Below are 21,812 nucleotides of genomic sequence, written 5' to 3' on the forward strand. Positions count from 1 at the left end.
ACCTTGACAGTAGGTAATTATTTAGGTAATTAGATGGGAGTCCTTTCTCTTTAAATATGCCTACAATAAGATTATACTAAAATAGTAGCACTAAACTACCCATTCTAAGTTTGATTACTTTCACACTTAATAATTAATCTGCCTTAATTAAGGCCACACCCGACTTGATATTTCAGGATTTTACTCGGAATGGTTGATTTTCTTTACCCCTAAACACTTTTAATTTTCTATTATTTTATAATGCTTGACATAGAGAAGATAGAGTAAAAGCTGTCAGATAGTACATCAGTACAAAGGAAAAACACTGACTCTAGAGTCAGGGATCCTGGGTTCAAATTTTGCCTCTGATACTTGATTTGACCTTGTTCAAGCAAGGGTGATCTCAATGGACTCTTGAGGTCCCTTCCAGTCTTTGATCATACTTTGATCCCTTGCAGATTTCCTCAAGGTTAACAACCCCAAGAAAATGAATATCTAACTGATCAACCCAGAAAGAAAAGGAGAGGAAGTATACCAAATAAAAAGTGACCAGTTCATTCCCAGATTCAAATTCAGTCCCAGTAATCAGCTCTGAGCTGCAGCAGTCAAACCTGAGGGAACTATCTTATTCTGTTTTTGTTTCCTTGTCAGTGCTTCTGATCCAGTTGATTCTAAGCACCTTTTTGGTAGACATATAGAGACAAACACATCAGTTCTCTTAGGAAGTGCCTACTTGGGGGAGCAAAATAGGATGGTGAGCACACCACCACTAAGTCAGGATGCTAGGATTTAGAGTGAAAACAGGGAATGAGTTATTCTCTATTTTACATTTCTCTGCAAAGCCTTGATTGGTTGAGGTAAGGGACAGTCTGCAGTCAGTAGAGGGCTAGGAAGAAGACTTGAGCAGTAAGTATCTTAGAACAATTATTCAGCATCATTTTTGATGCACACAAGCTCATCCTTATTCCTTGATGACACCATGCCAGACTGTACAGCAGCGTCCGGCTCACAGACAGAATCACACATTCTTAATTGTTCTGATATCAGCTGTGTCTGTAACACAAATCCATTCCCTTATACAGCTTTCACCTTATGTGGTGATCACACAGGAATTATCCTTCAGCGGATGAGATAGTGTAATGGAACAAAAACGAGAGTGGATTGAGAGGCAGAAAATGTGAGATTTCGTCCCAGCTCAAATACTAACCAGTCACGTGGCCATAAACACAACATCTAACCCCTCTCTCTGTGCCTTAGTTTTCTCATCTGTAAAAATGAGACACCTCAAGGGATTGTGCTGAGAAGCAAGTGAAATAATATGTGAACACACTTTGAAAACTGTAAAGCAGCACAGGAATGCCAGGCCTTCCGTACCACCTCCAACACTCACTGCCACCTATTCCTACACCCTCCTAGGGCTACTGGACCTGAATTCAATCAATGATCTTCAATTCAGTGGAATCAAATCAATAGTAATGAGGGATCTGCTATTCACACCTGCTTGGGGGAAGCGACGTTCAAACCAGCATCTCACCTCCCCCCATCTTTCTTCTTTGTGTAAACGCCACAGATGAAGGGCGGTCTGCCTGGCACGCATGCCCCCCTGCCCGGGAGCTGTCCAGCGGCGCTGGCCCTTCAGGTCACAGCCCTGGTGTCCCTGGGTCGGCCACCAGCGTGTGGACGGCACCGTCCTCCCCACCTGCCCCCTCTCCCACCCGCGCCCGCCCCTTCAGCCCTGGCACCGCGCAGGAGCCCCAAGTGGGCACGGAGGGGAGCTGTCCAGCAGCGGCCCCACGCCGCGCCCTGCAGGCGGTGCCCCGGGGGGCTATTGTCCGAGACGCCCCCCGCGTGGAGCGACTGCCCCCGGGCCCCCTGCCTCCCCGCCCCCCACAGGACGCCCGCACGCTCGCGTGCCCGCGTGGGGGGCCGGCGGGGTCCGTCCGGAGCGTCACGCACACAATAGCGTGCCACACGAACGCCCGCGAGCCGGCGCCTGTCACACGCGCACGCCGCAGCAGCCCGGGGAGCCGGTGTGTCATGCACGCACACGCACAGGGAGTCTCACACTCAGTCCGGGGAGCAGTGTGTCACACGCGCGCACACACATACAAGCACACACACGCGCGCACACACATACACGCACACGCACGGGCGCTGTCCATCAGCACTGGGCCTGGCACCGCTCCCCCCCGCCGCGTGCCCGTCGGCCCGCACTCACCCCAGGCCAGCAGGAGGGCGACGAGCGGCAGCCGGCCCATGGTGCAGCCTCCTCGGCTCCCCAGCCGCCCCGGCGCCCTCCTCCCCCCGCAGCCGCAGCCGCCCCGGAGCTTCGCCTCGGGCGTAACCGAGCGCGGAGGGCGGGGCCGGCGGGGCGGCCGCGATAGGGCCGCCGAGCGGTCACTCACACGCTGGGCCCCGCCCCTCCCTCCTGCGCTCTCTCCGCCGGCCGCGAGCCGCTCGCCCCGACCGGAAGGAAGCGGACGGAGCGGGGCCGACCCCTCCTCCCGGCCCCGCCCTCCTCTGGCAGGGGGACCAATCAGGCGCCGAGACCGCCCCGGCCTCGCGTCTCCGCCGCCTTCGGGGCGCTGGAGGCCTCCGAGCCCTCCCTGCCCGCCGGGCCCGGGGGCACGCCGAGCCCTCCCTGCCCGCCGGGCCCGGGGGCACGCCGAGCCGTGGGGGCGGGGCAAGGGCCGAGGCGCCGCTTCGGCACTGGGCAGTGGCGGCCAGCTCCGAAGACCCGGCTCGAAGGCCGGGCAGTGCCCCCAGTGCCCGGCCGCGTGGTCCGGGCCGGAGCACGTGTCGGAGGGCGGGGGCACCCGGACGGGCTTTCTTGTTGCAGGATGTGGGGGCTCGCTGCGGGCACGCCGGGCATCAGGCGGGCTCTGCAAAGGCGGCAGAGCTGGAGGCGCCCCCCGCACCGCTACTGTGCAGGCGGAGGTGAGACCGCCGGGGCTGCCGCGACATGCACGCACACCGGAGCACCGTGGGGGCCAGAGGCCGGATAGTCACCAGGGCAGCTGGAGATGGCCCTGGGTGTCAGGCAGGCTTGCCCAGGGGCACACGGCTGGTGTCAGGGGTCTGAGGCTGGATTTGAACTCGGGTCCTTCTGACACCAGCATTGGTGCTCTATCCACTGCACATCTCGCGGTCCTTGTTCAAACAGAGTCTAAGATGTTAATGGAGGTACTTAGTAGGTAGGAAGTTGGAACAGATAAGCTTGATGGTCCTTTCCATCCCAAATGTCTGGCCTTCTTCAGACTCACATTTAGATCTGAAGAGGACCTTAGAAGCCATCTAGTCCAATTGTGTCCCATGACTAAACTGAGGCCCAGGAAATGCACCATTCATAGCCAAGATGGGATGTGAATCAGTTTTTCAATCCCAGTCAGAACTCTTTTTCACTTGACCCATCAGCTAAAGTCCTCAAATCAGCCCTGGGTTAACCGTCCTTCCCCCCAGGCTAACAGGCTCTGCTACTTGGCCTCAAAAGAAGCTCCCAGAACAGTGTTTGAACACATCATAAAGATCATAGTTAAAAACTGATTTTATTTGAGTTTAAAAAGTTATGTAAAAGTCTTCATAACTGTGACATGTAATACAAGGTATTATCCCCATTTTACAAATAAGAAAATGGAGGTTCTATCAGAGACTTCAGAATTAAAGCCCCTAAATTTCAAGTCCCATACTCTATCCTCTAAGGGCCCTGCCTGAGATTTGACCCCTGAAGCAGACTCTAGACCTTGGTAGACTAAGCAAAGTGCCACCCTCAAAGATTAGGAGACTGAAAGCTCCAGATTAAACTGCTAGTTAAATGGCAGAAGTAGGGACTAGAACTCCACTTCTCCACTATTTCTACTATACTCTAATGCAGGGTTGTCCAAAATGCAGTGTGATTTTATGTAGCCCTTCTGCGGGTTTATGCTTTAGTAAACAAAGCCAAGCCAGTACTGTGGAGCCTTCACTAAAATGGCACATCAAAATGTCTACTGTTTCAATAAAAATTTTTAAAAGTAAAATTGGAAATTGCATCAAAATAGAACTAAGACATCAGCATTTCCAAGAAAACATTTTAATCATTTTATGCAAATGAAAACTACAAAAGTGAAATACAATATACAAATACTAATGGCAAAAAGTTAACATGGGAAAAGGTAGATGTGAAGATGACTGGATCTTTGGAATTCATGATCACACAATCTAGTCACATATTTCCTGCTTCTCAGCCGAGGGGTCAGAATTACTCACCTAATATTGTGTCAACTTTCTAGTTTTGATTCTATACATTTAGCTCCACCCAAATGAACATAGGGCAGATAATTCTAGAAGTAATACTCACTAGTCTTTCCTACTTGCTTATAACTGTTATTAAGTAAAGGATGGCAGAAACAACCCAGGAGCTGAAGAAACCATTATCTGGCCAAAGACAGCTAAGGCAGGGTCAGAGTATTTCATGCCATCAAAATATTAAATATGAATTTTTCCCTGTCCAAACAATAGGAAGGGACCCTGTTTTAGATCACAAGGTCTTGAGCTCAAGCTTCAGAGAAACAAGGAAGACAAATCCAAAATACAGAGAACATACAAAATGACCATTCCAGCCCACAATCACGGTGACCTTCAAAACCCCAGCCAAAGGTATCCTGTTGGCCAAGTTGTTTGAACCCTGAACCAACAGGACCTCACCATTCTCCCATGTCCCCTGGTGGTCTAACAACTCTTGGGTAAGATCTCCCTAAGGCACAAAGCAAACGGGGTGCTCATTGTTGACTTGACTTTCCAGAAGCAAAGTGCATAGTTTGCCAGAGGGGCCTGAGGTCTCAGAACTGCTGGACAATCAGCTTCCGTTTCAGGTCGTGGCTGAATTTATTCATTCTGAAGAGTTCACTGTCATAAAAAACAGCAAGGTTGTGGATGTTGATCTGCCGAGCCTAAAAAAGATGCGGTATTAGGGAATTAAGTAATATGATAGCCTATGCCCTCCACAGTCAGCCCTAGACCCAGGATAGGAGACCCCTTCCCTCAGTCCCTACCTTGTCCACTAGGTCCTTCTCAGGGATCTCAATAGTGTCCTGCTGGGCCCCATAGCGGTTACGCTGATAGATCACCTGTTCTGCCACAAGCTGCTTCAGGATGAAGAGCAAGAGCTCATTGTTATCCCTTCGGAATGATAAATAACGAGCAAAGGTCTGAAAAGAGGAAAAAGATACAAGATCAATGCCTGTTCTCAACCACTTTTGGTGGTTGAGCATCCCAACTCCTCAATGACCAATTTTGTGTTTGCTGAGTTCCCTCCGCCCCCACCTTCTCTTGTTCTCAGAACTGAGACCTGTCTGAGAACCTTGGGCTTTGGGCCAGGGCCAGGGTCCTACCTAGGGCTGTGAGTCCCCCATACCCCACTGAAAATCTTCTCAGGAGGGGCTGGCCACATCTGCACCTCACCTTCCGCATACTGCGCATGACACTGAACTTCTGCGTGTCAATAAAGCTCTCCAGCATCACACGGATGGCCATGTTGACATCATCTTCCAGTACATAGTCCCGCAGGTGAATGCGGGCATGGGCTTCGGCCATTCGGATCATGGATTCAATATGCCGAACCGTGATGGGGATGCTGCCAGTGGCCTGCCAGAGAGAGCATGTTCACCATGGGAGAGGAACAATTTAGAGGACAGTATAGCAAAGAAACTGAAGAAACTGCAGCCTGTTCTACAAATCTGGACAAACTTTCTTGGTGTTTAAAACCCTTGGTATTTGGGGCAGCTAGGTGGCACAGTGGATAAAGCACCAGCCTTGGAGTCAGGAGTACCTGGGTTCAAATCCAGTCTCAGACACTTAATAATTACCTAGCTGTGTGGCCTTGGGCAAGCCACTTAACCCCATTTGCCTTGTAAAAAAAAAAAACCCTAAAAAAAAAACTCCTTGGTATTTAAAACCCTTCAGCGATTATGGCTCCATCCCTGACTTCCTGACATAATTCATTGTTCTCCTTTATACCCACTACAGTAGAGTCTAAAAGAAGTAGAAATAGAATCCCTATGGACTGAATATCACATTCACATTATGTTCTGTTTTGGTAAATATTCCACAATGACATCTTACTCTAGTATTACACTGCTTTCAGCCAAACCAGCCTACAGCCATCCCTTCACCTGGCAATGCTTCACCCAGGTTTTGTCTCAGTGATCTTCTGCCTTGCTCCACCCCTCCAGATTCCTTCAGGTTCACATCAGATGTCACCACCTAAGAAGAAACCTTTCCTAGACCTTAGTATTCTTCATTCTCAAATTATTTGCTTCCCTTTCATTATGTTGTGTCCTCCAGTAGAATATGAACCTTAGGCCAGGGACTACTTGTTTTTGTATGCTCAGTTGCTAACATGTAGTGGACTCTTGAACTGAGTCGAAATCAGCTTCTCAGGCTGTTTTACTCTAGTCTAGAGTTCTCACCATGGATTCTTTCCGTAGGTCACTGTACATCTTGGCAACTTTATCTTGGTCCATCTGGTTGAGTTTTGGGTGGACTTTCTCCTTGGCATAGATGATGTACTTCTTCAGTATCTCCTGAGGTAAGGGCTCCACACCGTATGTGTTGGGCAGGGCCGGTTCTGGTGTCCTGCCATTGGCTACCTCCTCTTCCTTATTGCTGGGATGATGTTTAACATGGCTGCCAACCACAAAACGGGCCAACATTTCATCCTGGTGAGGGGAAGAGAAAGGTCAGGACACTTTGCTGTTCTATACCAAATCCATATCCTGGAGCAAGTCATCCAATCATCTGAACTATAGGAAGCAGATAGGAGACATGAGATATGACATGAGAAGCAACCCTACCAATAAAAAGAATGCTATCTCCAAATTGGTCATCCCTTGCCTTCTGCTCAGTACTACCACCATAGCAGACCACATTCCCAAACACCAGAGAAGTGCCAAAGTCACGAACAAGGGAAGTTTATACCCTGCATCTCTGGACCCCTAAAGGATCCAAGAATAGATTACAGTGAACCTGGGGTAATTAAAAAAAATTACATCTTTATTTTCACTAACCTCTCACTTAAATTTAACATTTCCTTTTCAATTTATTTTATGCATTTAACATGATTCTGAGCAGGGGGCAGCAAGACTCATCAGACTTCCAAAGCGGATGATACAAAAAAATGTTAAGAACCCCTAGCATAGACTCCTGAGGGAAGACCACTGAATTTGGAATCAGAAAAGCAGTGTTTGAATCCTCTCTGACCTGTACTAGCCCTGTAAGTAGACAAGTTAACCTCCTTAAGTCTCAGGAAATCTGTAAAATAGGAAAACTATTTTTACCTGTAACCACTCACCTCATAGAATTCTGTGGAAGACACTATATTTTATACATGGTATAAAGTACCACATCAATGAGAGCTTTCATGATTAATAAGCCTTGCTGCTCAAATCTCTGGGAGCATAGTAATTTGTACCTGAACAGGATCCACAGTGTCCCTCACAACACAGAGGACATCAAAGCGGGATATGATGGGCTCAGTGAGGTCCACGTTTTCTGAGAAGGTCAATGAGGGATCATATCGCCCTCCTAAAACACAAGGATGAGTCAATTAATTCTGTTTCCTCAAGTTTCTGCACCTCTACTCAGCTTTTAGAATGGTTTCTTCAGCCCATGGTAGACTCAAGGACAAAATGGTCCATATAGCAAATAGATGTTGCAAAGAGAAAAGGGGACATGCTATATGTAGGGGTTGACTGCCCTAGGAAAAGAGTTGAGAGTCTAATTAATTCTCAGGGAAGAAAAGTTAATAATAAAGTGATAAATAAATGTAAAAACTACTTTTATTAATTTAGGTATTACATCTATGCAATCATTTTGACAGTATCTTAATTGGCTCCACATCTACTCAAATTTCTACTTTACTATTGTCAAAATTGTTTTATGGTTAGCTTTACATAGGCCTCAAATGTGTCTTTGATAAAAGACCTAGTATCATTTTATTATTGAGATATTTTTATCAGCTTCTGGTATAAGAGTGTTTTCACTTATATTTTGGTATCTTGTTAACCCTTTAAATATATTATTTTGGTTAACTTTGTTATCTGTTGAGTTTTCTAAACGAAGCATATCAGTTAGAACAACCCTATTAGATCACCTATGGACAATGCTACCAACCCCCCCCCCCAAAAAAACCCCCTTCAGAATCTGATGAGTAGCACTACATTCACATTTAAAAAAAATTTTTCTTACGTATTTCCTTCCCTTAATCCTAATTCCTCGTGCCGAAAATGACTAATCTGTAAACATGTTTAACACAAATGTGTTTGTACAATATTTACCTGATTGTTTGCTGCTGAGAAGGGGGTGGAAGGAAATTATTTAACTTAAAAATATACACATGCATATGGATGAATGTTGAAAAACTTTCATAACATGTGTATGGAAAAATAAAATATCAATTTAAAAAAAGCATTTCACCCACAAATGGATATCTGATATCTTCTTTGCCTTCTATGCCATTAATATTTCCTTTTTTACTTCAATAGCGAGAATTTCTAAAACTATAATGAGTAGTAATGTTGACAGCAGGCAACTCTGCTTTACCCTTAGAAAACATCTTCAGTTCCATTTCACACATTATAAGCTCTAGGTTTCAAATAAATACTTTCACTTTTATATTAAGAAAAATTATCAAAAAAGAACTATAAAATAAAAGAGAAACATTACAGAATATAATGCACAAAGCACTGGTCTTGACTGGGAAGACTTAGGTTCACTCCAAACACTTAACCTCTTGAGATTTTTCTCTTCTGTAAAATGGGGATAATAACACCTGTCTCAAAGAATAATTATAAGACTCAATCCTGATTATACCAGCTAAGTGCTCCACAAATCTATAATGCTATGGAAATAAGAGTTATTAGTATTTTTAGAGTTTCTAACATCAATGGACATTTCATCAAGGGCTTGAGTGAATCTCTTGTCATCAGTTATTTTCCCAATAACCAAAAGCTGGAGATAGATGTCCTAATCTATTTCTATAATCAAGGCACCACAAGGTAACAGGCTAGATGAACTCTGTGGACGCTAGAATCCTTTCGACATGGTCTTTTACTATGAAGTCAAGCCCTGTTATTTTTTTTTTTAGGTTTTTAAAAGGCAAATGGGGTTAAGTGGCTTGCTCAAGGTCACACAGCTAGGTAATTATTAAGTGTCTTGAGACCGGATTTGAACCCAGGTACTCCTGACTCCAGGGCTGGTGCTTTATCCACTGCACCACCTAGCCACCCCCAAGCCCTGTTATTAATCCCTATAAACATGGAGGAAGAGTCCTTCCCACCCGCCCAACCCTAATACCGATGGGGTTGGCAGCAGCAATGACAGTGCAGCGAGCCTGTAGGGAGGTGACAATGCCAGCTTTGGATATGGAGATGCTCTGCTGTTCCATGGCTTCATGGATGCTGGTCCTGTCCTGATCATTCATCTGCAGTAAAGGCAAATGTCTTTTTTAGTCCACATCACTACTCCCTCATCCCTACTCAGGCCCAGTCAAGATCTTTTCCCAAAAACCAATCCCTTAAAAAGTCTTAAGTACCCACCTTGTCAAATTCATCAATCAAGCACACCCCTCGGTCAGCCAGAACCAAGGCCCCAGCTTCTAAGGTCCATTCTCGACTGACAGGATGCCGCTGGACATATGCAGTGAGACCCACAGCTGAGGCCCCTTGGCCAGTAGTGAAGATGGCTCGACTAGATACTTTTTCCACATACTTAAGGAACTGAGATTTGGCTGTGCCAGGATCCCCACACAACAGCACATTGATATCTCCTCGCACCTTGTGCTTGCCACCTTAAAGGAGAATGGAATAAATGAAGGAGTAGAGGTAACACTGTCCTAGAGGAAGGAAGTGAGGAAAGCAAAAACTAGGGACTTATCAAGGCAGTTGAACTGTCCAATGATTCCATACTCATCACTTAGAGGCAGGAAAGGAAAAGGGACAAAAATGAAGCCTCATACCACCAAGATCACCAGATGTCAGACAAAAAAAGATGGGAGCATCAAGGCACTAAGGGGGAGGGGTCACTCAAGACCATTTTGGTAAGGGTATAAAGAGCATGGCGAGCATCTCCCTAAGCTACTTATCTCTGGTCAACATAAGCTACCTTTCAACAGGCACACTCACCTTCAAAGTGCAAACCACTAAATATATCTGTTCCAAAATGGTCATATATAAAATTGTTTCTAAATGTGTGCTAAAGAGGGGGCAGCTGAGCACCAGCCCTGGAGTCAGGAGTACCTGAGTTCACATGTGGCCTGAGATACAATAATTACCTAGTTGTGTGGCCTTGGGCAAGCCCCTTAACCCCATTGCCTTGCAAAAACTAAAAACAAAAAAAAAAACCAAAAAAAAAAAAACCCAGCTAAATGTGCACTAAAGTATCAGTGTTGAAAGTCACAAGCCTGTCCTATGGCACATAACCACTAACCTGGGTTTTTGGGTTCTCCTCCAAAGAGAGCCAGGGCGAGACCTCTCTTAATATCTTCATGTCCATAGATAGAGGGGGCAATGCTGGCAAAGACCTGTAAGAATCAATGTCTGTATGAATCAAAGAAGTGCTGACAGAACCTGGAACCCCTGCATGCTCCTACTTCTAGAAACCCAGGAAAAGCCAACCTTTGAGAGACACATGACTTCTCAGAAACAATTCTGGAGTGTTCTCCAGTCAGTCAATATAAAATACCTTCTATATATCAGACAATGTCCTACACCACGGGGGAGGGAGAAGGGGAGAGGAGAGAATGCAAAGAAAGGCAAGGTACCCAGCCTTGAAAGCTCCTAGTCTAACAGAGGAGACACTGTGTAAACAGCAACATACAAGTAAGATAAAAGAATAAATCAGAGATGATTAACAGAAATGGTTAAGGGGAATTAAAGCCTTTGACAGTAGATGGGACTTGAAGGAAATCAGAGGCAGCGATGGGGGTGGGAGTCGATGGGGGGGAGAGAAGGCAAGAACATTCAAAGTCAAAATTTCTCTAACCCGGGGCAACTAGGCACAGTGGATAAAGCACTGATCCTGGAGTCAGAAGGACCTGAGCTCAAATCCAGCCTCAGATAATTAATAATTACCTAGCTGTGTGACCTTGGGCAAGTCACTTAATTCCATTGCCTTAAATAAAAAAGAAAATAAAAGTAAAAAAAAAAAAGAATTCTCTAGCCCATGATGTCTGTGTTCCCTTCCACTCTACAATGGTACTAGTTTAAAATGCAAAAACTCCTAGGATGAAATGAGCCCATTAGCCCCTACTACAGCTTTCTTCTTCAATAGCCAAGACTAGGGCAGAATGACAGCAATGAGTAGCCCCCTCCGCCCCGCTCCTCTGAGGTGTAAGGTTTTTTTATCTTCTTGTAACATCTCCTCTGCATACATGCTGCATCCCCCACTCACACTCCAAGGAGAATGCTAGGCCTGATGCTCTGCCTCTCCCACAACCCTCCTGAAGCATGGCAGGACCTAAATCTTGGCCACTAACACATTTCCAAATAATGGTAATAATGTTATAAATTTCTGGTACACTTTATAGAAGGTCATTCATGTCTTGAAGAACCACTGCAGGAAAACAAGGTCTAGAACCCTAAGAGGTCCAGGCTTCTTGCAGTCACTAAGGCAATGCATGCCTTCAGACATTCACTCCTCTGGTTCAGTGATGCATTAGCTCCACACAGTGGAAATAAAATTATTTGCACAGCAACTCAAAAGACATCACTGTCCTATCTTATGGGTTTCTTAGACACACCTACAGTTCACTCAAGATCCAATATGCTGACTGATCACTTTGGGGAAAGGACGAATTCATAATTAAAGACTCAGCCAAGGGAGGTCAAGATGATTCAGAGAAAACATTTTAACTGAAGAAGATCACAACAAGATTTCTCCCCCAACTCACCTTCTCTCCAATCTGCTGATCCTTAGAGAGGCTAATAATAGTCTTCACATCCTCATCAGTCAGTTCTCCTACAGCTACCTTGTCATCCTTCTTAGCCACATGATTGGCCAAGATAACAGTAGCAAAGACAGGGAATCCATTAGCGGTGTTGAGGGAGCCGTCATAGTTATTGTGGTAGATGCCAGTCAATTCCTGAATGGAAGAAAAGGAAGGAACAGTCAGTGACTCTAAGGGAAGAGTAAACTAAGAATTAAATCCCACCCCTCAGCTGGTCTCTACCCATTATTTTTCCTAAGTCTCCTTATCCTTGATGCATCAAGATAGAAAATTATTTACAGTTATAGGAGAAACAATATCCAGGTTACTTATCAAACCAGAGTACAAATAATTAAGTTGCCTGTCCTGTGGCACATTACCACTAAATTATTCAGTGAATGAACGGCAGAGCAAGGTTCCACTCTGAAGTTCTTATCATTATCAAGCTACTTCATCTGACTGGTTCAAGTTACATTTCTGTCATTACATACACTGTCACATCCATCTTTTCCCCAAACTTTACCCACTCTACTGCACTTCCAAGTGTTCGGTGGTTCGTTTCTTTTTCTCCTACTCACTCACAATTTCATCTCCCGGCTTGCAGCTATCCACAAGATCAGCAAGAAGGATGGCATCTTTGGACCGAGGAAGCCTGCCTGCAGCCACTTTGCCTGGACTCTCTTGGATTCGGATGCGCTGGTAGTTTTGGTAGATAGTCTAGAAAAGACAAAAGACACTCCAGTGAGCTCATCCTAATGCACTGCTCTCCAGTCAAGCCCCTGCCCTGCACTATGGCTACTCCCCAGAGCCTCTACCCGAGCAAGTCTCAACTCCTTAAGAAACGCAAGGTTTATGCTTTTGCCTCAGTCTTCCTGTTTAGCTTGTCCTCTACAGATGCTGCAGCTGTATTGGAATTCTTGCCTTTTTCAAACCTCTTCCTTCTCCCACTGCCCCATCTTTGTTCACTGTTCTTCTACCTGAAATGCATCCTCCCTCATCCTTGCTTAACAAAAGCCTAACCATTCTTCAAGCTTCAGTTCAAAGTAGCATCTTTCATAGTCTTCCCAATCCTTCAGGATTTATCGGTTCTGCCTTGTCCCACCATGCCCAGAACACATAAACCTCTTATAGCATTCAGTGTCCTTTGTATTATACTATGAGGGTGAGGACCCTCAAATTTAATCCTCTTTGTATAGCCTTCAGTGACTGCACACCATCTTAAAGACTGCAGGTACTTCACAAATGTTTAATGTAATTCTTCTGGAACAGTAATGCCTTATATTGGTTATGCCACACTATTAATCTGTTCAAGTTCTTTCAGCTACATCATCTCCTTCTAGATATATCTGGAGAAACTAGTGTAAATAGAAACATGATTGGAAAGTCTCACTAGTGAGGACAAGAATTCATGTCTCACTCTTCAAACCACAAACTTCTATGGGGCAAATAGAAAGTATATACTTTTTACTGATCTACCCTGATACGTCCTTCTCTAGAAGGCTTCTCCAATGGAGTGCATAAGGATGATCACTGTGGACTTCTCAACTTCTCTTTACTTTCTTTGATTTATTAACAGACAGGTCAAATCCTTCATAGTTTCTTCAGGGAGGAGTTGTGGGGAAGTGACAGATGAAGATGAAAGCAAAGATGTGACTTATGCAAGGTCACCTGGTGATGCTAAGAAGGGATCACTCATTGCATGCATGCTGAGATTCCTCTTTTTATAAAAACAACAATCGAACGCAGGGGATATCCCACCATGTGCCCTGGGAAGCAAAACAAATGACTGATTCCTATTGCCTGGTTAGTTTTCCTCCAGGCAACCTACAGTAGTATTAAAAAGGATAATAATAGCTAAGGTTTATATAACATTGACTATAATCAAACCCTGTGCTAAGCACTTTATAGATCTCAACTGATCCTCCCAAAAACCCTGGGGGGGGGGGGGTGCTTGTTATCCCCATTGTACAGATGCAAACAGGGTTGAAGTGACTTGCTCAGTTACTCAGCTAGCAAGTGTCTGAGGCTGAATGAACTCAAGTCCTCCCGAGCCCAGGCCTGACATTCCATTCACAAGGCTGAGATCTGCCACCTGTGCTCACCTCTTCCATGTTGACTTCAAAGGGACCGGCAGACTGGCACTCGGGACAGGAGCCAGGCTTCACCTCCTGGTTTTGGGACTGACAGAATGGCCCCAGGACAAAGTTGCATTTGTTGCAGTTGTACTTGACCATGCTGAGCTGGGGCAGGACCCCTGTGCAGCTGGTCACCACGCCACTGGTTCGGATTAACTGGTTCAGGTGCAGCTGCCTACGGGGATCGGAAAAGATGAACCACTCAGGGCCCTCCCAAGGCAGGAAAGATACACAGGATACACAGAGATCCTGCTGCAGGAAATAAAGGCCTCAGCTGCCCATTGAGCAGAGCTGCCCAGGTCTATCTTTATTTAACCCTGCACAAGACAGGTTGTCAATGAGACTTGATTTCTCACCCTACTATCCCAGCAGGTCTAGAAAGGTGAAGTGAACCCCACAGAGGCTCAGCAGAAGAAACTGGTGAGCCAGCCCTGGCTCTGCTCCCTGGCCTGCCTGCTCCTCTTCCTTACCTGAGCGAGCGAAGTTCCTCCACAAGGGGAAGGTGAGAGATACGGACGTGGATGTGACTGGCAATTCGGTCGTACTTGGGGTACATGGCCAACACCACTTCTCGGGCAGCTTCATCGAAGATCCCTAGGAGTTCTGCTGGCGCCTCAGGTAAGAAGTAGGCCAGGACGTGTTCTCGGGCTGCCAGGTCTTCATAGTTCACCACCAGGCTCTCCCTGTTCTCTGGTGAGGGAAAAATGAATGAATAGGCAGGAAGCACTCTGCTGAGTTCTGGGTACCAATGAAAAGTCAGCCAGTCCTAGCTAATTAGAAGATGGGTCAGAGAAGATGATAGGTCTGAAAGGTGCAGCTGCAGGGGGGACCCAAAAATGATGCTACGGTCCTGTAGCTGCTCTTCCCTAGGCTCCTGAACAAGACAGGGAGGTTCCCTTCTATGAGTTTTGGGGAGAACACGGCCCTAACCCAAAAGTGTTAGAGTCAGGCAGCATACATGGACAAAGAAGACCTAGCAAGTATTCTCAGAAACCATATCCTTTAACAATACTGGAAGTCCCTGTGGCCTGATTTCTTCATCTGCAAAAGGAGCTATTATAAGGCTAAAAGTAGCATCTTGTTAGGAAAATATTTTGAAAGGGAGAAAACCTAACAAGAAATGGGGCTGCAACTGAGGCAGGGGAAGGGAAGGAAATCCTGGCCACAGACCTTTGCACATGTCGCTAATTCGCTCCTTAAAGACATTGTGTCCGTGTCCATCCACATGGGTGCGTAAGAAGTTCTTGAACCGGTGGTGGATCTCCAGGCGGGGGCCAGCCATGCTCACCCACTCCCGGACAGTGTGGCCTTTCAAGTCTTCCAGATTCTCAATGCTTTCTATCATATCCTCCTCTTCTTCCCCCTCTTCAGTGCCTCGCTCCACCAGGCGCCGCTTCCGGGCTGGCCGCTCCTCATCTTCTTCATCACTATCTGAAGACCATAAGGAACATGCCTGTCTGCCTCCTTGGTCTCTCTTCTAATTCATATCCTCCTTCCACCAGATCATTCCCTCCATGCCAGCAATCCCTGGGACCATACACCTTTCCCAATATTCAGTGAATATTTCACCTCAGTCATTAATCTGTAGCCAAGAGGGGCAAATGGAGACACCAAAAAAATCCGAATACCATAGAAATCATGATAGCCCCAAAGGAGATAAGACTTGTTGGATGGAAGGTCTCTTTAATTGAGCATAAATAACCATCTTCCCTCCCCTTCTCTTCTTTCCTCCAGGGTTTGATCCCCAAGCCCTGGGAGGGGAAGAGATAACAGAATAAAGCATTTTGGACTCCTTACTCTGTAAAGGGCCCAAGCAAGAGAGTCAAAGTATTTACCATACAGCAGCCCCCGGCGCATGCGCCCCAAGCCTCTGTCAGTCTCCCGGTCTCGCTGCCTCATCACCCGCTCAGCAGCTTCTCTCTGGCTAGCTGTCAGCTCCTCCACATCTTCATCATCAAGGGCTAAGCCTTCTGCCTCATAGGTGTCTAGCTCAGGAATGGCTCGGTAATCCCTAGGGGAGCCCAGGAGCAAGTAGTTAGTGCAGAGGAAAGACAATCCCTGTTCTAAAGTTGTTGACAGGTAAAGTTCATGTGGCTACAAAGGGCAGCTGTCTCATTCATAAGGCCTCATGACCCCAGAGATCCAAAAGCACTTAATTAATGAACATAGCATTTATGAAATAAAGTTAAGGATGTTTAGGGAACATCAATCTTTGATGATCAGTATTATGGTGACCATCTTTTGATGCTGCTGCCAGAGAAAGAATACTGGAAGAAAAAAAAAACATGGCTAAAGATTCCATACAGACTCTCTGATGTCCTTAGAGCCTAATTATAACTTAATGTTCAAAATACAGGGTACTCTAAAAGTCTTGGTGCAGTTTTTGCTTAATAACTAAAATACGTTATCTCGTTGAAGGAGAAATGATCCTCTACATGTTATGCTTTCAATTTTACTAATCTTTTCGTTGACTTTCAAAATTTCCATTTTTGGTGTTTTATTGAGTTATACAAACTTGTTGGTCATCTAATTTCTATTAGTTGCATGCCCAATTCATTGATCTGTCATTTTTGCTGATGAAAGTATTTAGAGATATACATTTTCCCCCTATGGATTTCTCAGGCCATATCCAAAAAAATTATAGTATGCTTTTTCACTGCTATCATCGCCATCTATCACAGAAAGCAAGGACAAATGGAATTAACTGCTGGTATCCTATCTGACTAATCAGTCCTAAAGAATAGAGTTTTGATCTAAACAATTCTCAAATTTCCAGATCTTCCTCATCCCCAATTCTGTTTTCTCCCCCAAACCTCTCACCTCTCCATTCCATCTCCAATAAGTTCCTCTCCATCTTCTTCCTCTTCATCAGGAAGCCCTTCGGTGCCCAGGAGACCCTCTGACTCATCTTCAAAAGGTGGCAGGTCTCTGCCAGGGCTGGAAGTCAAAGCATCGGCGCCCCCACGCCGGGAACTTCGCCCAGGGCTGGATGTCAAACCATCACTGACACGTCTGTATCTTCGGGCTGGACTGGAGGAGGCTATGTGTAAAGACTCTGAGGAATCCTGAAAAAGGACCGGATAGTTCAACAATCCTTTATTTTTTGTAGAGGCAGTGCCAGCCCTGCTTTGGTGGGAGAGCTGGGGTTCAGGATAAGATCTATGGGGTGAAAACTGAAGTGTAGGGAAACAATTTTTCTTAGGAAAGGATCGTACAAATTAGAAATTTCTTTTTAGATCAATATTTTTTTTATTAGGTTTTTGTAAGGCGAACGGGGTTAGGTGGCTTGTGCAGGGCTGTGGCCACATTTGAACTCAGGTCCTCCTGACTCAATATTTTTAAAAGAAAAAGCAAAAAAGGTAGGTTGTAGAGAAGACACTGAAGGGAGGTGATAAACTGGGGAAAGCGGTGAGCTCCTTTTCGGGGTGCCGAGCCCAGGAACCCCCCTTCCCTCCTCCCAGCTCCCTCCCCTTGTCCGGCACTTGTTGCACTTCCCTCCCTTCTGGAACGCCCATCTCCGGGGCCGCAGGGGGCTGGGGACCCCCCAGATTCCTGACCTGCCCCCCACGGCGGACTGTGCTGCCCAGGGCCGGGGGAGGAAGCGGGCAGGCGCCTCCAGCCAGACTGGGGCCCGTCCGGCCCTGGCGCCTGAAGGCGTGCCCCCGCCCCGGGGGTCTCACCCCTCAGCCCAGCGGGCGCTCAGACACAAGGGGCAGCCCCGCAGGACCCCCGGCCGGGCCCGCTCACTGCGCACGCGCAGCTCGCGCTCCCCCCCCCCCCCCACGCCCGTTCATCCCTGCTTGGCCGCAGCCCGCACCGGGGGTCTCCAAGGCCCCCGCCCTCCGGGCCCCCGGACCCCCGGACCCCCAGGTCCCCGGACCCCCGGACCCCGGACCCCCGAACCCGCACTCACCGCCATAGTTGCTGCAGCTCTGCTTCCGCAGCCGTAACTCCTCGCTACTCCAGCCGAGAGTTTTCGCGCGAAAAAGCTCACGTGACCCAGAGGAGCCCGGGAAACCTCATGAATAATCAAAACGCTTCCCGGGGAGCGTCATCAATATGCATGAGGGAGGCGGGCCTCCTCGCGTCACGCCGGCCAATCCGAGGCCGCTCTGGGCACAAAGCCCCGCCCGCTCCGCGGAGCCATTTGACTGCTTGACTCCCCTCGGCCCCGCCCCATTAGGCCCCGCCCCTCCTCCCCGGGGCCCCTCCTCCTTCGTTCTTGCGGAGGCTGCGTGGGCCGAACCAAGGCCCTCCCCGCTCGCTGTCAATCATCCTCCGGCAGCGCCTAGGCCCCGCGACTGCGCCTGCGCCGGAACACTGGGCCTCCCAACCAAGCTGGGACTGTTGGGGCGGGCAGGGGAGAGGGGGCACGCCCAGGGTCGGGAGGATCCGAGTTCAAGTGCGGCTTGGCACTAGCTGAGTTACCCTGGGCGACTCACCTAACCCAAGTTACCTCACCCAAAAAAGTCATTCCTCATGGGGAGAGAACTCTGCCCTGACCCCCTGCAGCCCCGGCCCCCAGGTGGCATGAGACCTCCGCTTCAGGCCCCTCTGACTCCCCGCCTCACCCTGGCACCTTCCTGCCCCTCCACCCTTTTCTGTAAAGGCGCCAAATTGGAAAGTGCCCAAGATCTAAGGAGCCAGCCCCTGGGAGACCCCCCCCCCGGGGGTCTGGTGTCTGCTCCTCAGTGTGTGTGAGACCTTGGCCAAGTCACTTAGCCCCCTGCCTCAAAAATAGATAATTGCATCTACATACGGGTTTTGTCGTCTCATAGTTCCATTGGTTTCTGTTTGTTCAATTTTAATTTTTAGGGTTTTATTTTCTTCAATTATCTTTTGTATTTCCTTTTTAAAGGTGTCAAATTCTATGGTCGATTTTTCATCATTTTCCTATGTGATTCTCATTTCTTTTTCCATTTTTCTTCTTCCTCTCATCTTTGGTTTTTAAGTGCTTTTTTAAGCTCTTCGATGAGCTTTTGTATTTGAGTCCAAGGTATAGACTGTATGGATACTTCCCCTGTGAGTGATTTTTCACTGCTTTCTTCTTCAGTCTTGGCATTTTTATCCTCTTTGTGTGTGAAGTCGTTTTCTATACTAAACACTCTTTTACCTTTTTTTGTTCATTTTGTTGTTGCTGTTGTTGTAGTTCTGCTCCTGGGGTATAGGGAGTATAGATCCAAGCTTTTTACGCTGGGGCCAGGGTCTGATCCCTGGCTTGTCCTTGGCCAAGATGTTGCCTGTGCAGTCCAGGCCTTTGCCTTTACGTCCAGGTTCTGACTTAACAGTGGTTTGTTCCTGACTCAGTCCTGTCTTTTACCCCAGTGTTCTCAGGGTTTACATTTTGTTTGGCGTCGGGGTCCTCCCTGCTGGCTTGCTGTCTAACTGCTGGGACCTCTGCTGTTGTCAAGCTGTCAGGACCTGGGTCACACTGTGGCTAAATGCCTCCTGCCCGCTCTCCCACCTCCTGGACTTTACTTCCCCTTCCCCCCCAAAGAGACAGACCTTCACTGAAGATCCTCCATGATGCCTACAGTTGAAAACTTCTTTGAATCTTCTCTGTTTCTTGGTGGGATCTGGAGCTTGAATGTCATTTATCTTTGGTAGGGAAAAACTCAGGGGTACATCATCTTCACTTTGCCATCTTGGCTCTGCCCCCCCCAAATCACTTTTCAAAATGGTTGTGTCTCTTACAACTTCTACCAACACTATATTAGTATACCTCTTCTTCCACAACCCCTCCGACCTTGGCTGTTGCCACTTTTTGTCATCTAGGTCCATTTGCAGGGTAGGAGATGATGCTTCATGGTTGTTTTGATTTGTTTCTCTTATTAATAATTTTGGTTATCTATTCATATGGCTATAAATACTTTGCAATTCTTCTTTTGAAAACTTTATACCCCAGCAGCAAGGTGGTGCAGCGGATAGAGAACCAGCCCTGGAGTCAAGAGGATCTGAGTTCAAATCCGGCCTCAAATACTTAAAATTTACTTAGCTGTGTGACCTTCATATCCTTTGAGCATCTATCTACTGGGGAAAGTTTATTAGTTATAATCTGTGTGTGTGTGTGTGTGTGTGTGTGTGTGTGTGTGTGATAAATCTTAGAGAAATTTTATACAAAGATTTTTTCCATTCAACCTTCTTATCCTAAGTTCCTAAGTACATTAATTTTGTTTATGTGCAGAAACTTTTTAATTTCATCTAATTATATCTATTTTTTTCTTTTGTTATTGCCTTTATCTCCTACCATGTCTATAAGAGGTATATAATCTAATTCTCTAAACTTTTTATAGTATGATCTTTAATATTAAGGTTATATATTCATTGAGTAAGTATTATGGAATGTGTTATAAGGTGTTGATCTGAACTTAATTTCTAGCAGACTGCTTTCCAGTCTTATCAATAGTTTTTATTCAAATAAGAAATTTTTTCCTAGTTGATTTATATTTTCCAACTTATCAAACATCAGTTTATTGAGTTCAATTGTTTTTGATTCTCTTTTTTCTACTCTGTTCCATTGATTTATTTCAATTTATTAATCAATACCAGATGACTTTGGTGACTACTGCTTTATAATATAGTATAAGGTCTTTCCCCATTCATCCCCATTTCTTTCTTTTTTTTTTTTAAGGTTTTTGCAAGGCAAATGGGGTTAAGTGGTTTGCCCAAGGCCACACAGTCCATTTCTTTTCATCACTTCCCATGATAGCCTAGATTTCATGTAGTTTTTTTTTTTTTAGCAAGGCAAATGAGGTTAAGTGGCTTGCCCAAGCACACAGCTAGGTAATTATTAAGTGTCTGAGGCCAGATTTGAATTCTGGTACTCCTGACTCCAGGGCTGGTGCTCTATCCACTGCGCCACCTAGCCACCCCTCATGTAGTTTTTAAAAAGTGAACTTTATTATTAATTTATCAAGTTCTATAAGTATCTCCATGATTTGACTGGTTCAGTATTAAAGGTGTGCATTAATGGTAGTATTGTCATTTTTATTAGCATTGAATGCTCCCCTAGCTATTTAAATTGTTCTTTATTTCTTTAAGAAGCACTTTGTAATTGGCTCTATACAAGTCTTTTGTGTACTTTGATAGATCAATTCCCAGATATTTTATGCATTTTGTATTCATTTGGATTTCTCTTTCAGTTATTGCTTCTTGGATTTTATTACTATATAGAAATGTTGATTTTTGAGGGTTTATTTTAAAGCCTGCAAAATTTCTGAAAATATGAATCAATTTGTATTTTTCTAATGCCCTAAGATTTTTCAAATACACTATCATAATCACCAGCAACTAGAATAGTTTTATCTCCTCTTTATCTATCTTTAGTTCTTGAATTTCTTTCTCATGTCTTATTGTTACTGTTAGCATTTCCAGTTCTATATCAAATAGTAATTAGGAGAATGAGTATTCTTGCTTCACTTCTGTCTATTGGAAAAGGTCCTAGTGTATCCTTTATACATATAATGCTTGCCTTGAGATAGATGCTATTTATGATATTACAAACATTCTGTTTCTCTTTAGTGGGTTCACCATCTCTCTCTACACAACAGAGAATCTGTTTCAAATCTCCTCTTTCTTCAAGCATTCCCCAGCACTTTTTCCTACTATTTTGAGGACCTAGGGCCAATTTGACTGAAAAAGAAACTAAAGCATTTTCCAAGAGCTCCTCCTCCCCAATGCTTCCTCTCAAATCCATCAAAGAGAATTCTTCCCCTACTATTTCCTCTTTCACTTTGAGC

The 21,812-nt window shown here is 45.9% G+C and overlaps 2 protein-coding genes across 2 annotated transcripts in view; both read right to left on the reverse strand.

Moving 5' to 3' along the window:
* PODXL2 (podocalyxin like 2) overlaps positions 1-2,279 on the reverse strand; it is a 34,030-nt gene extending 31,751 nt beyond the window's left edge. The window contains 1 exon segment of the mRNA XM_074198430.1: positions 2,198-2,279. Coding sequence (XP_074054531.1) covers positions 2,198-2,237 — 40 coding nt within the window. The 5' untranslated portion in view covers positions 2,238-2,279.
* Positions 2,280-3,502: 1,223 nt separating this feature from the next.
* MCM2 (minichromosome maintenance complex component 2) lies at positions 3,503-18,068 on the reverse strand. The gene is made up of 16 exons (XM_074198431.1): positions 17,987-18,068; positions 16,894-17,138; positions 15,909-16,084; positions 15,244-15,504; positions 14,544-14,763; positions 14,041-14,248; positions 12,521-12,655; positions 11,903-12,094; positions 10,441-10,534; positions 9,552-9,802; positions 9,310-9,436; positions 7,427-7,539; positions 6,426-6,674; positions 5,419-5,601; positions 5,010-5,165; positions 3,503-4,907 (listed from the first exon to the last, which is right to left on the reverse strand). Exons 1-16 carry the CDS (start codon positions 17,990-17,992, stop codon positions 4,797-4,799), a joined length of 2,727 nt encoding a protein of 908 aa, XP_074054532.1. The 5' UTR covers positions 17,993-18,068; the 3' UTR covers positions 3,503-4,796.
* Between the last annotated feature and the right edge of the window lie 3,744 nt (positions 18,069-21,812).

Source organism: Macrotis lagotis, chromosome 8 (assembly GCF_037893015.1).
Source record: "Macrotis lagotis isolate mMagLag1 chromosome 8, bilby.v1.9.chrom.fasta, whole genome shotgun sequence".
NCBI lineage: Eukaryota > Metazoa > Chordata > Mammalia > Peramelemorphia > Peramelidae > Macrotis > Macrotis lagotis.

Coding starts and splice junctions, on each gene's coding strand:
- MCM2 (XM_074198431.1), bottom strand. Junction 14,249..14,543: donor GAGGAACTTCGCTCGCTCAG/GTAAGGAAGAGG, acceptor CGATCCCCGTAG/GCAGCTGCACCTGAACCAGT. Junction 5,602..6,425: donor ACCTACGGAAAGAATCCATG/GTGAGAACTCTA, acceptor TCTCTCTGGCAG/GCCACTGGCAGCATCCCCAT.